The sequence below is a fragment of the Anolis sagrei genome, chromosome 10 (assembly GCF_037176765.1).
Source record: "Anolis sagrei isolate rAnoSag1 chromosome 10, rAnoSag1.mat, whole genome shotgun sequence".
Lineage (NCBI taxonomy): Eukaryota > Metazoa > Chordata > Lepidosauria > Squamata > Dactyloidae > Anolis > Anolis sagrei.
In genome coordinates this window covers 33,416,138-33,428,395 of record NC_090030.1, presented here as the reverse complement: position 1 = coordinate 33,428,395, position 12,258 = coordinate 33,416,138, and the positions used below count along the sequence as shown (strand labels likewise).

Sequence of the window (12,258 nt, the reverse complement as noted above, 5' to 3'; positions counted from 1 at the left end):
GACACGGAGGTGTACCTGAGAAGCAATGGACCTTGCCGTCTTGCTGTTGTCACCAGTCATTAAGATGACTTCCAAGCCCATCGCCTTCAACGTACGGACCGCCAGCTCCGCTTCGGGTTTCACCGTATCAGCAATGGCTACCAAGCCGCAGAGTTCGCCTAGAAAGACACCAGGAACAGGTTGCCATTATTCTCCTCCGTTTCTGGATGGTAGGAAATGGAAAGGGAGAAGGAAGCATGGAAGCAAAGAGAGAAGGAAGGAAGGAGAGAAGGAGGGAGGAAAAGAAAAAGGGGGAAGGAAGTTAGAGAAGGAAGAAAGAGGAGAAGGAAAGAAATAGGGAAAGAAGGAGAGAAAGAGCAGGGGAAGGAAAGAAGGAAAGGGAGAAGGAAGCATGGAAGCAAAGAGAGAAGGAAGGAGGGAAAGAGGGAAAGAAGGAAGAAAGGAGAGAAAGAGGGAGGGAAAGAAAAAGGGAAGGAAGGAGAAAAAGAGGGAGGGAAGGAAAGAAGGAAAGGGAGAAGGAAGCATGGAAGCAGAGAGAAGGAAGGAAGGAAAGAGGTAGAGAAGGAAGAAAGGAGACAAACAGGGAGGCAAAGAAAAAGGGGGAAGGAAGGAAAGTTAGAGAAGGAAGGGGAAAAGGAAAGAAAAAAGGGAAAGAAGGAAAGAAAGAGGGAGGAAAAGAAGGAGAGAAAGAGGGAAGGGAAGAAGGAAAGGGAGAAGGAAGCATAGAATCAAAGAGAGAAGGAAGGAAAGAGGTAGAGAAGGAAGAAAGGAGACAGAGGGAGGGAAAGAAAAAGGGGGAAGGAAAGTTAGAGGAGGAAGGAAGGGGAGAAGGAAAGAAATAGGGAAAGAAGGAAGGAAAGAGGGAGGGGAAGAAGAAAGAGGGAAGGAAGGAAAGAAGGCAAAGGAGAAGGAAGCATGGAAGCAAAGAAAGAAGGAAGGAAGGAAAGAGGTAGAGAAGGAAGAAAGGAGACAGAGGAAGGGAAAGAAAAAGGAAAAGAAGGAAAGTTAGAGAAGGAAGGAAGGAGAGAAGGAAAGAAAAAGGGAAAGAAGGAAGAAAACAGGGAGTGAAAGAAGGAGAGAAAGAGCGGGAGAAGGAAAGAAGGAAAGGGAGAAGGAAGCATGGAAGCAAAGAGAAAAGGAAGGAAGGAAAGAGGGAGAGAAGTAAGAAAGGAGACAAAGAGGGAGGGAAAGAAAAAGGGGGAAGGAAGGAAAGTTAGAGAAGGAAGGAAGGGGAGAAGGAAAGGAAAAAGGGAAAGACGGAGAGAAAGAGGGAGGGAAGGAAGGAAGGAAAGGGAGAAGGAAGCATGGAAGCAAAGAGAAAAGGAAGGAAGGAAGGAAGGAAGGAAGGAAAGAAGTAGAGAAGGAAGAAGGGAGAGAAAGAGGGAGGGAAGGAAAGTTAGAGAAGGAAGGAAGGAGAGAAGGAAAGAAATAGGGAAAGAAGGAAGGAAAGAGGGAGGGAAAGAAGGAGGGAAGGAAAGAAGGAAAGGGAGAAGGAAGCATGGAAGCAAAGAGAGAAGGAAGGAAGGAAAGAGGTAGAGAAGGAAGAAAGGAGACAAAGAGAAGGGAAAGAAAAAGGGGGAAGGAAGGAAAGTTAAAGAAGGAAGGAAGGGGAGAAGGAAAGAAAAAAGGGAAAGGAGGAGAGAAAGAGGGAAGGAAGGAAAGAAAGAGGGAGGGAAGGCTTCCTTCTCTCTAAACTCATAAAGCAAAACAATAACATTAAAACAATAGCAATAGCAATGCTCTTTGATTGTAGGTGAACTATAAATCCCAGCAACTACAACTCCCAAATGTCTAGGTCTATTTCCCCGAACCTCCACCAGTGTTCACATTTGGGCATATTGAGTATTCATGCCAAGTTTGGTCCAGATCCATCATTGTTTGAGTCCACAGTGCTCTCTGGATGTCGGTGAACTACAACTCCCAAACTCAAGGTCAACGCCCACCAAACCCTTCCAGTATTTTCTCTTGGTTATGGGAGTTCTGTATACCAAGTTTGGTTCAATTCCATCGTTGGTGGAATTCAGAATGCTGTTTGATTGTAGGTGAACTATAAATCCCATCAACTACAACTCCCTAATGAGAAAATGAATTCCTTTCTCCAATTCCTCAATGTCTTCCATGTAAAATGCTCAACACTGTTGTTTGCACCCAGGCTTACCGTCCACGGCCACAAGAACAGCGGTGCGCCCGCGTCGCTCGTGCTCGGTCATGGCGTGGTCCACGTCGTTCTTGACCTGGAGGCCGTTCCGAGACATCCACTCCCGGTTCCCAATGAGAACGGAGTATTTGTGACGATTCCATGTGGCTGAAAGAGAAACAGTGGCGCCATCATATTTTAGTGTCGCCTACGTATTTTTAATTAAGAAAGTGTGAGTCAAACACCGAAAGAGTTAAATGGATGCAATGACTCAGCAAAATCTGCACTTCAATATAGCTTAGCAGCTCTCAGTCTGAGGAAAACCTCAGTGGGAGAAAGGTCTCAGTCTGTGAGAGGAGGCCTCACAATGTGAGGTAGGCCTTAGTCTCCTGTGTGAGGTAGGCCTCACAGTGTGAAGTAGGCCTTAGTCTGTGAGAGAAGCTTCTGTGTGAGGTAGACCTCACAGTATGACGTAGGCCTTAGTTTGTGAGAGAAGCCTCTGTGTGAGGCAGGCCTCACAGTATGACGTAGGCCTTAGTCTGTGAAAGAAGCCTCTGTGTGAGATAGGCCTCACAGTATGACATAGGCCTTAGTCTGTGAAAGAAGCCTCTGTGTGAGGTAGGCCTCACAGTATGACATAGGCCTTAGTCTGTGAGAGAAGCCTCTGTGTGAGATAGGCCTCACAGTGTGAAGTAGGCCTTAGTCTGTGAGAGAAACCTGTGTGAGGTAGGCCTCACAGTATGACATAGGCCTTAGTCTGTGAGAGAGGCTTCTATGTGAGGCAGGCCTCACAGTATGACGTACACCTTAGTCTGTGAAAGAAGCCTCTGTGTGAGGTAGGCCTCACAGTTTGATGTAGGCCTCAGTCTGTGAGAGAAGCCTCTGTGTGCGTTAGGCCTCACAGTGTGAAGTGGGCCTTTGTCTGTGAGAGAAGCCTCTGTGTGAGGTAGGCCTCACAGTATGACGTAGGCCTTCATCTGTGAGAGAAGCCTCTGTGTGCGTTAGGTGTCACAGTGTGAAGTGGGCCTTTGTCTGTGAGAGAAGCCTCTGTGTGAGGTAAGCCTTAGTCTGTGAGAAAAGCCTCTGTGTGAGGTAGGCCTCACAGTATGACGTAGGCCTTAGTCTGTGAGAGAAGCCTCTGTGTGAGGTAGGCCTCACAGTTTGATGTAGGCCTCAGTCTGTGAGAGAAGCCTCTGTGTGAGATAGACCTCACAGCGTGAGGTAGGCCGTACTCTATAAGCCTCTATCTGAGGTAGGCCTTAGTCTGTGAGAAGGCCTAGTGTGAGAAGGTTTGGTGAAAGAAGCCCCAGGTTAAAAGCCTCGTGTGTAAAGCTGTGTGTAAAGCTACTATGTGAAGCCAGTATGTAATTTCGGTGTGAGAGGAGGCTCTGTGGGAGTGAAACTATTTATCTGCATGAGAAAGAAGTCCAGCGTGGAAGCAAAGAAGGAAGTATAAAGAACCTTGTTTGTGTTATGGAAAGTTTGTTCTTGTAAATAGTGCGACGATATTATTTTACTACAAAGAAAAGCCTCCTCACTTGGCAGCTGTTCATCGATAATCAAGGCGGGCTGCATTGGCTCCCCGTCGTCGATGTTCACCAGGGCAGCGTTCCTCACGTTGTTCTCTTCGAGGCTCTCGCTCCTCCGGTAGATCAGGGATTCGATGTTGGTGACCTTGCAGCGGATGCCGCAGCCGGGGACCACTTGGAAATCCGTGCAGGTTCCAAGGGTCTCAGTGTTCAATTCCTGATGGGGAGGACCATATTCAACTGACCTTGGGCCTTTCTGAGAGAAAACTCACAGTGTGAGATAGGCCCTAGTCTGTGAGAGAAGCCTCTGTGTGAGATAGGCCTCACAGTTCCGTCCTTCCTCTTCTGAGCCAAGCAACCTCATCGGACTCCTACCTGTTTGCAATACTTGGTGATGGCCGCCCCCAGAGGGTGCTCGCTGCTGCTCTCCGCCGTCCCCACCAGCGCCAGGATTGTATTGCGTGGCATCCGGTTGCTCTCAACCAACATCTTCAGTTGCATCACCACCGGTGTGCCATGAGTGATAGTCCCGGTCTTATCAAACACCACAATCTTCACCTGCAACACAACGTTAAGAGACTGAGGATCTTTTTTACCTGCAAGAAGGGTGGTCCATGCCTTGGTCACCTCCAGATCGGACTACTGTAATGCGCTCTACATGGGGCTACCCTTGAAAACGGCCCGGAAATTCCAACTGGTCCAACGGGCGGCGAACAGGTTGTTAACTGGTGCTCTTTACAGAGAGAGGTCAACCCTCTTGTTTAAGGAGCTCCATTGGCTGCCGTTCATTTTCCGGTCCCAAAATAAATAAAAAGGATTGCATTTTTCCTAAACCAAGGTGTGTTATATTAATGACAAGAGGGCCCTGTTTCCAGCTCTGGAGTGCAACATTATGTTTGTCAACAGACCCCTGCCACTGGGTTCCTTAAGGACAACCCCTTTCCTACCTTGTGCGCCATCTCCAGCGGCTCTCCGCCTTTGATCAAGATGCCATTTTGCGCTCCAACTCCGGTCCCCACCATCACCGCGGTTGGAGTTGCTAGTCCCAGGGAGCAAGGGCAGGCGATGCACAGCACGGTAATGGAGGCCTGGAAAGCGAAGCGGATGACCACCTCGGCTTTGGAGATGCTCTTATTGTAACCCTGTGGTGGATGCAGAGGAAGAAAAGGGGTCTTAAGCTTGCATTTCAGCTAAATTATAGGAAACCTACTACAAAACAGGAGCTTTTTTGTTGAGTTCCAGGGCCAGAGAAGCAGATGGCGGAAACAGAAGAACGGCCTGCCTTTATTATTACTTTTATTACATTTATCATTTTACATTCTTTATTAGTACATTTATTATTTTACTCTATTATTATTATTACATTTATTATTTTACTCTATTATTGCTGTTATTACATTTCCATTATTTTACTCTATTATTGTTATTATTTTTATTATTATTACATTTATTATTTTACTCTAGGATTGCTGTTACTACATTTCCATTATTTTACTCTATTATTATTATTATTATTACATTTATTATTTTACTATTATTTTTGGAAGGATACGTGTGAGGAAGTCGTTATTAAACTGCTGCCACCAATTGTAAAGAAGACTGTATTAATGCCACCGAATGCCACCAAATGTGAAGGCGCGCGTGGTAAAACACCCACTGCCACCTAATCTATGAGGGAAGCTGGGCAACGATCAATATCAGCCTAGGAACTACTTTACAAAGGAACTGTTAATTACAGAAGGCTTTGTTTCAGTGATAGCATAGCGTTTACTTTCCTGGCTTGACTTTACTATTCTAGGCTGTTCAGCTTATAAGGAACTGTATCAGGCCAGGCTTGAGGAAAACAGTAACAAGTTTATTTTAACAGGAGTATAACAATGTATAACTGTTCTTCAAAAGAGGCACAAATCTTGATGGATACATTGGAAAGGTTTCATGAGTAAACTCAGGCAAACACTTCATAAGGTTTCACAGCTGGCACAACAGGCTTAAACCCAGCCAAACCTTGATTCTTAATTCAGAATCAACAACCCCCTGTACCGCGTCCTTCTCTGCAACCACTTTGGTCACCAATTGATTCCCTGAATCTCCAAGAGATTCAGTTTTTTCCTATAGCACACTGGCTACAGACACATTCCCTGAATCTCCACCAAAAGATTCAGTGTCCTCTCAGTAGCTCTCCGGCCACTGACTCATTCCCTGAATCTCCACCAAAAGATTCAGTGTCCTCTCAGTAGCTCTCCGGCCACTGACTGACTTTTTAAAACACAGCTGCCTCTGAAGAGGCGGTTGGCTCCGCCCCTGTTGCTATGGCAACTTAGCTAACATCAAGCCACTCTCTCCAACAAAACATAATCTCCCATACTTACCATCCCTAAACCATTGTCCAAACTACACATAACCAAAGGAATAAAATCTACACATCGTCACAATACGTAAGCACATTTAGGTTGAAGACGGTTAGAATAACAGTTTAATTAGAGCTGGACAGTCTTATCTTAATTTACAGTTTTATGTAAATATTCAAAAACATGTCACCTCTGGATGCCTCAATTAATGTTATTTTATTGGTATTCATTTTTATTTTGAAATTTACATGTAGCTGCTGCATTTCCCACCCTTGGCTTATACTTGAGTTAATTCGTTTTCCCAGCTTTTTGTGGTAAAATTAGGTGCCTCAGCTTATATTCGGGTCGGCTTATACTCGAGTATATATGATATATCTGAACTTTAGATCATATTTAGTGACTCTGCATAATAGTTCATAACAATCTTCCAGAGGTCACAGAAAGCAAAACGAACACAGAGCACGATAACAGAGCTGACGGGAGGCAATCTTGCAGCTCCATTTCCCACTGTAAATGTCTTCGGAAAAGCGTCAAAAGGAGTCACACACATCACAGACTTACAGGGAAGTAGGTCTCCACAATTTCGAAGTCGACAAACCCAATCACTATCCAGGCAAACAGGGTAAGCACCGAAACGCCAACGATAAAAGGAACGAAGTAGCCACTGATTTTGTCAGCAAACTGTTGAATTGGAGCCTGAAACAGGGAGAGAAAGAAGCAAGGAGTCAAAACAGGAGCTTGGGCCGGTGCTTCAACATACTGCTTATATCTATCTGTTGCAACCCAGAAGCAGGAAACGAGACCCTAAGATAACCATCCACCACACTTGACTGTAGGAAAAAAAATCCCTTTTTATTGATGAAAAATGGTTACAAAATAGAGGAAAATGCAAAGTCAAAAAGCCACAGTAAAATTCAGCAGTCAGGAATACCTGTGAACTAGATCAAAATTCCAAAAGCAACACTGTAAAAACCTGGAATCTGTTAGCATTCCACTAACCATACTTGGAGCACTAGAAGCCTCTTGGGTTGTAGGCCACGGGAAATGGGGAATCTGCCAAGGTAATGCCTCAGTCTAAACGATGCCTGATCTAACGCGTCAACTCGACGAGAGGCACTTAAAGCTGAAGAAACTGTTTCGTGACACGCCTCCCGGCTTTGAAGCCTGTGCTTCTTTTTCCCTTAATCTGGTTGACCTTTGCAGACTCTGCGATTCACTCCTGTTTTTCCAAATTTGCCCTTTTCTATTCTCATTAAGGATGCCAGGTGTTAGCTACTCTGGAGAGCTATCACCGCTTGTCTCATCAGAATGGGTAGTTTCGCTTTCCAAGCCTTCAAGGCCTGCAGGAGTTTCTTCTATACTAACCTCAGAATCAACATGATCATTACCATCAGGGAAAAATACATTTTCAGTAGCATCAGGAAATACAATCAGAGAATCAGGTTCAGGTTCAGACCCAGGCTGAACCCCAACACTATCTATCTATCTATCTATCTATCTGTGACGATGTGTAAGTTTTATTTCTTTAGTTATGTGTAGTTTGGACAGTGGTTTAGGGATGGTAAGTATGGGAGATTATGTTTTGTGGGAGAGGGTGGCTTGGTGTTAGCTGAGTTGCCATAGCAACAGGAGCAGAGCAAATTCCCTCTTCATGAGGCAGCTGTGTTTTAAAAAGTCAGTCAGTGGCCGGAGAGCTACTGAGAGAACACTGAGTCTCAGGGTGGAGATTCAGGGAATGTAGTTGTAAGCCGGTGAGCTACAGGAAGGGCCTGATTTCTCTAGTGGGAGAAACAGGGAATTAGTCAGTGGCCGGAGAGCTACTGAGAGAACACTGAGTCTCAGGGTGGAGATTCAGGGAATGTAGTTGTAAGCCGGTGAGCTACAGGAAGGGCCTGATTTCTCTAGTGGGAGAAACAGGGAATTAGTCAGTGGCCGGAGAGCTACTGAGAGAACACTGAGTCTCAGGGTGGAGATTCAGGGAATGTAGTTGTAAGCCGGTGAGCTACAGGAAGGGCCTGATTTCTCTAGTGGGAGAAACAGGGAATTAGTCAGTGGCTGGAGAGCTACTGAGAGAACACTGAGTCTCTAGGTGGAGATTCAGGGAATGTGTCTGTAGCCAGTGTGCTATAGGGAATTCTGTGAAAATAAGCCTTTTAGCTTAGTTGTTATATTAGGGCAGTTGTCCAGAAGGGTTACATCTGCTTAAAGAAACTTCTTGAAGACTGTGCCTGAGATTACTCATGAAACATTACTATTGTAACCATCAAGATTTGTGCCTCTTTTGAAGAAACAGTTAAACTTATTATACTGCTATTAAAATAAACTTGTTACTGTTCTCCTCAAGTCTTGCCTGATATAGTTTCTTATAAGCTGAACAGCCTGCGATAGTAAAGTCAAGCCAGGAAAGTAAACGCTACGCTATCACTGAAACAAAGGCTTCTGTAATTAACAGTTCCTTTATAAAATAGTTCCTAGGCTGATATTGATCGTTGCCCAGCTTCCCTCATAGATTAGGTGGTAGTGGGTGTTTTACCACTCACACTTTCACATTTGGTGGCATTCGGTGGCATTAATACGCTCTTCTTCACAATTGGTGGCAGCAGTTTAACGACTCCTTCACACTATCTATCTATCTATCTACACATACATACACACACACACACACATATATTGACATTATGTTAAAGCACCAGCCCAAGCTGAAGTAGTTGTTTATATCTAAGATGTTCCCTGCTTAAGTTTTAATAATGCTGTATTTACTTGGTTTTATCTAGTTTTTAACCATGCAGGTGCTAGTCCATGCAGTATCTTATGTTTATTAGTCTAACAACTGAGAAACCTAATTGCCTTGAATGAATGCCAAAAGGTTATGACTCTTAACAGGTCATGCTTTTTACCAAGAGGCGATGGCATCATTTTTCAAAAGGTTATGACTTCTAACAAGGCCATGTGTGGTGATCCTTACCTCATAGGCCGCAGTAGGAGATTTCCATTTTCCAAAAAAAAAAAAAAAAGGGGGGGGGTCTTTCTGGCCAATTCAGGCACAAGGGGGCAAATCCTGCTAGAGACTTGGGTTTCTCTCTCTTTCATAGAATCATAGAATCAAAGAGTTGGAAGAGACCTCCTGGGCCATCATCCAGTCCAACCCCATTCTGCCAAGAAGCAGGAATATTGCATTCAAATCACCCCTGACAGATGGCCATCCAGCCTCTGCTTAAAAGCTTCCAAAGAAGGAGCCTCCACCACACTCCGGGGCAGAGAGTTCCACTGCTGAACGGCTCTCACAGTCAGGAAGTTCTTTCTCATGTTCAGATGGAATCTCCTCTCTTGTAGTTTGAAGCCATTGTTCCGCGTCCTAGTCTCCAAGGAAGCAGAAAACAAGCTTGCTCCCTCCTCCCTGTGGCTTCCTCTCACATATTTATACATGGCTATCATATCTCCTCTCAGCCTTCTCTTCTTCAGGCTAAACATGCCCACCTCCCCAAGCCGCTCCTCATAGGGCTTGTTCTCCAGACCCTTGATCATTTGAGTCGCCCTCCTCTGGACACATTCCAGCTTGTCAATATCTCTCTGGAATTGTGGTGCCCAGAATTGGACACAATATTCCAGATGTAGTCTAACCAAAGCAGAATAGAGGGGTAGCATTACTTCCTTAGATCTAGACACTAGGTTCCTATTGATGCAGGCCAAAATCCCATTGGCTTTTTTTGCCGCCACATCACATTGTTGGCTCATGTTTAACTTGTTCCCCACGAGGACTCCAAGATCTTTTTCACACGTACTGCTCTCGAGCCAGGCCTTGTCCCCCATTCTGTATCTTTGCATTTCGTTTTTTCTGCCAAAGTGGAGTTGTTTGAATTCTTCTTTGGTGGTTTCTCCCTTTTTCCACTTCTTGTGCAGGTCTCTTTTGTGTCTTAGCACAGTTAGAAGTTCTTTGGAGTATCTTGCATTTGTCCCTGTTGAACTTCATTTTGTTAGTTTTGGCCCATCTCTCTAATCTGTCAAGATCGTTTTGAATCCTGCTCCTGTCCTCTGGAGTATTGGCTATCCCTCCCAATTTGGTGTCGTCTGCAAACTTGATGATCCTGCCTTCTAGCCCTTCATCTAAGTCATTAATAAAGATGTTGAACAGGACCGGGCCCAGGACGGAACCTTGCTTGTGGCACTCCACTTGTCACTTCTTTCCAAGATGAAGAGGAAGCATTAGTGAGCACTCTCTGTGTTCGTCCACTTAACCAATTCCAGATCCACCTCACCGTAGTTTTGCCTCGCCCACATTGGACTAGTTTCCTTGCCAGAAGGTCAGGGGGGACATTTGCTAAGATGAAGTTAACTATTCTCTTGCCTTTTGTGCCAAAGCTTCCTTCAAAGAAAACAGGATGAAAACATTTCTGATCCTTTTTGAAAAGTACCTTGGAGGTTTGGGCTTCTTCCACCAGTTTGACAATCTGGGAGAGAGTGGTGTCGGCCCCAACGTGAGTCGCGGAGACCAGCAGGGAGCCATTCTGGTTGATGGAACCGGCAATGACGGTGCTGCCGGGTTTTTTGGTGACGGGCATCGCTTCTCCTGTGGAACAGAGACAAAGAAGATACTCTGAGTGAAATTTCAGCGCCATGCTATATAGCATTGCCTTCTCGCTCTTCTTCCCAACCACCTCAGAGAGTTACACACAAACACAACGCACAAAATACATATAACTTGCCTGTGATGAGTGACTCGTCCACCATCGAATGCCCTTCGATGACACGGCCGTCCACCGGAAACTTGCCCCCCGGGACCACTTTGATAACGTCGCCCCGCTGAACCAGTTCGACATCCACTTGCTCTTCGCTGCAAAGAGTACATGTGAATTCTGCAATTAATTTTTGGGAATTGCAACTTTCTTATAGCCTCCTATATTAGTTATTGGTTATGTATATAATTCAAATTGCTTACTGTATTGTCTATGTGTATATTGGTATGCATTTTTTTCCTTGGCTCTTTGTTGTGAGAGGGGCTGAAGACCATGTGATCAGGTCTGGGCCTGTTCAGGACTCAGACTCAATTTTAAAACAGTTTTGTTTAGACTTCCATAGGAACAGTATGCCTAGAGACTCCAATGGAGTTTCAGACTAGACAGAGACAATATTAGACTCTCAGAATAGAAAGATATGTTGTGAGAGGGGTTGAAGACCATGTGATCAGGTCTGGGCCTGTTCAGGACTCAGACTCCATTTTAAAACAGTTTTGCTTTAGACTTCCATAGGAACAATATGCTTACAGACTCCACTGGAGTTTCAGACTAGACAGACAATATTAGACTCTCAGAATAGAAAGATATGTCGTGAGAGGGGTTGAAGACCATGTGATCAGGTCTGGGCCTGTTCAGGACTCAGGCTCTATTTTAGAACAGCTTTGCTTTAGACTTCCATAGGAACAGTATGCTTAGAGACTCCAATGGAGTTTCAGACTAGACAGAGACAATATTAGACTCTCAGAATAGAAAGATATATTGTGAGAGGGGCTGAAGACCATGTGATCAGGTCTGGGCCTGTTCAGGACTCAGACTCCATTTAAAACAGTTTTGCTTTAGATTTCAATAGGAACAGTATGCTTAGAGACTCCATTGGAGTTTCAAACTAGACAGAGACTTGTAGATAGTCTGTAAATAAAGCTACTTGGTTTATTGCTTAATGGCTGTGTGTCGGAACAGTTTTATCGCCTCGTCAACCAACAATTAACAATTCTGCAACCATTTTGTCACATACTGTCTTGACATGATGTCCTCTCCATAACCTGAAACAACTTCGCGATGAATCGCAGTGGCGTTCATGCCCTGAGCATTAGCGTATTACAGCGTGAACTTCACACTTGGAGGGAAACGGAATGAGGATGCTCATCTCTAACCTTCACCACAATACCAGTTGATGAGCTACTGACGACTGGCACTGCTCATTCGCTTCCACTGCCTTCCCACTACACAGCAGTGATACCAACATTCCCGTGAGAGCTACATGCCTTGTAACATTAGTTTCTGGATTACTCTCATATATGTGTGTATTCTTATGCTGTTTTCCTTAACTCAAAGTTGTGGGAGGGGCTGCAGACCATGTGACAAGATCTGGGACTGTTCAGGACTCAGACTGCAATTTAGAAACAGTATGCTTTTAGAAGTCAGTAGAGACAGAATGCTTTACAGGGTTTAGGGCTTTCTAGGTCAAAGCCAGCACTTTGAATTGTGCCCGGTAGCAAACTGGCAGCCAG

At 44.8% G+C, this 12,258-nt stretch overlaps 1 protein-coding gene across 1 annotated transcript in view; it reads right to left on the bottom strand.

The window, feature by feature from the left end:
- ATP7A (ATPase copper transporting alpha) overlaps positions 1 to 12,258 on the bottom strand; it is a 109,991-nt gene that overhangs the window by 17,419 nt on the left and 80,314 nt on the right. The window contains exons 13-20 of the mRNA XM_067471685.1: positions 10,718 to 10,845; positions 10,427 to 10,581; positions 6,576 to 6,710; positions 4,614 to 4,808; positions 4,042 to 4,224; positions 3,676 to 3,883; positions 2,159 to 2,305; positions 16 to 158 (exon numbers count right to left, since the gene is read on the bottom strand). Of these exons, the coding sequence (XP_067327786.1) occupies positions 16 to 158; positions 2,159 to 2,305; positions 3,676 to 3,883; positions 4,042 to 4,224; positions 4,614 to 4,808; positions 6,576 to 6,710; positions 10,427 to 10,581; positions 10,718 to 10,845 (1,294 nt within the window). The remainder of the gene's footprint in view (positions 1 to 15; positions 159 to 2,158; positions 2,306 to 3,675; positions 3,884 to 4,041; positions 4,225 to 4,613; positions 4,809 to 6,575; positions 6,711 to 10,426; positions 10,582 to 10,717; positions 10,846 to 12,258) is intronic.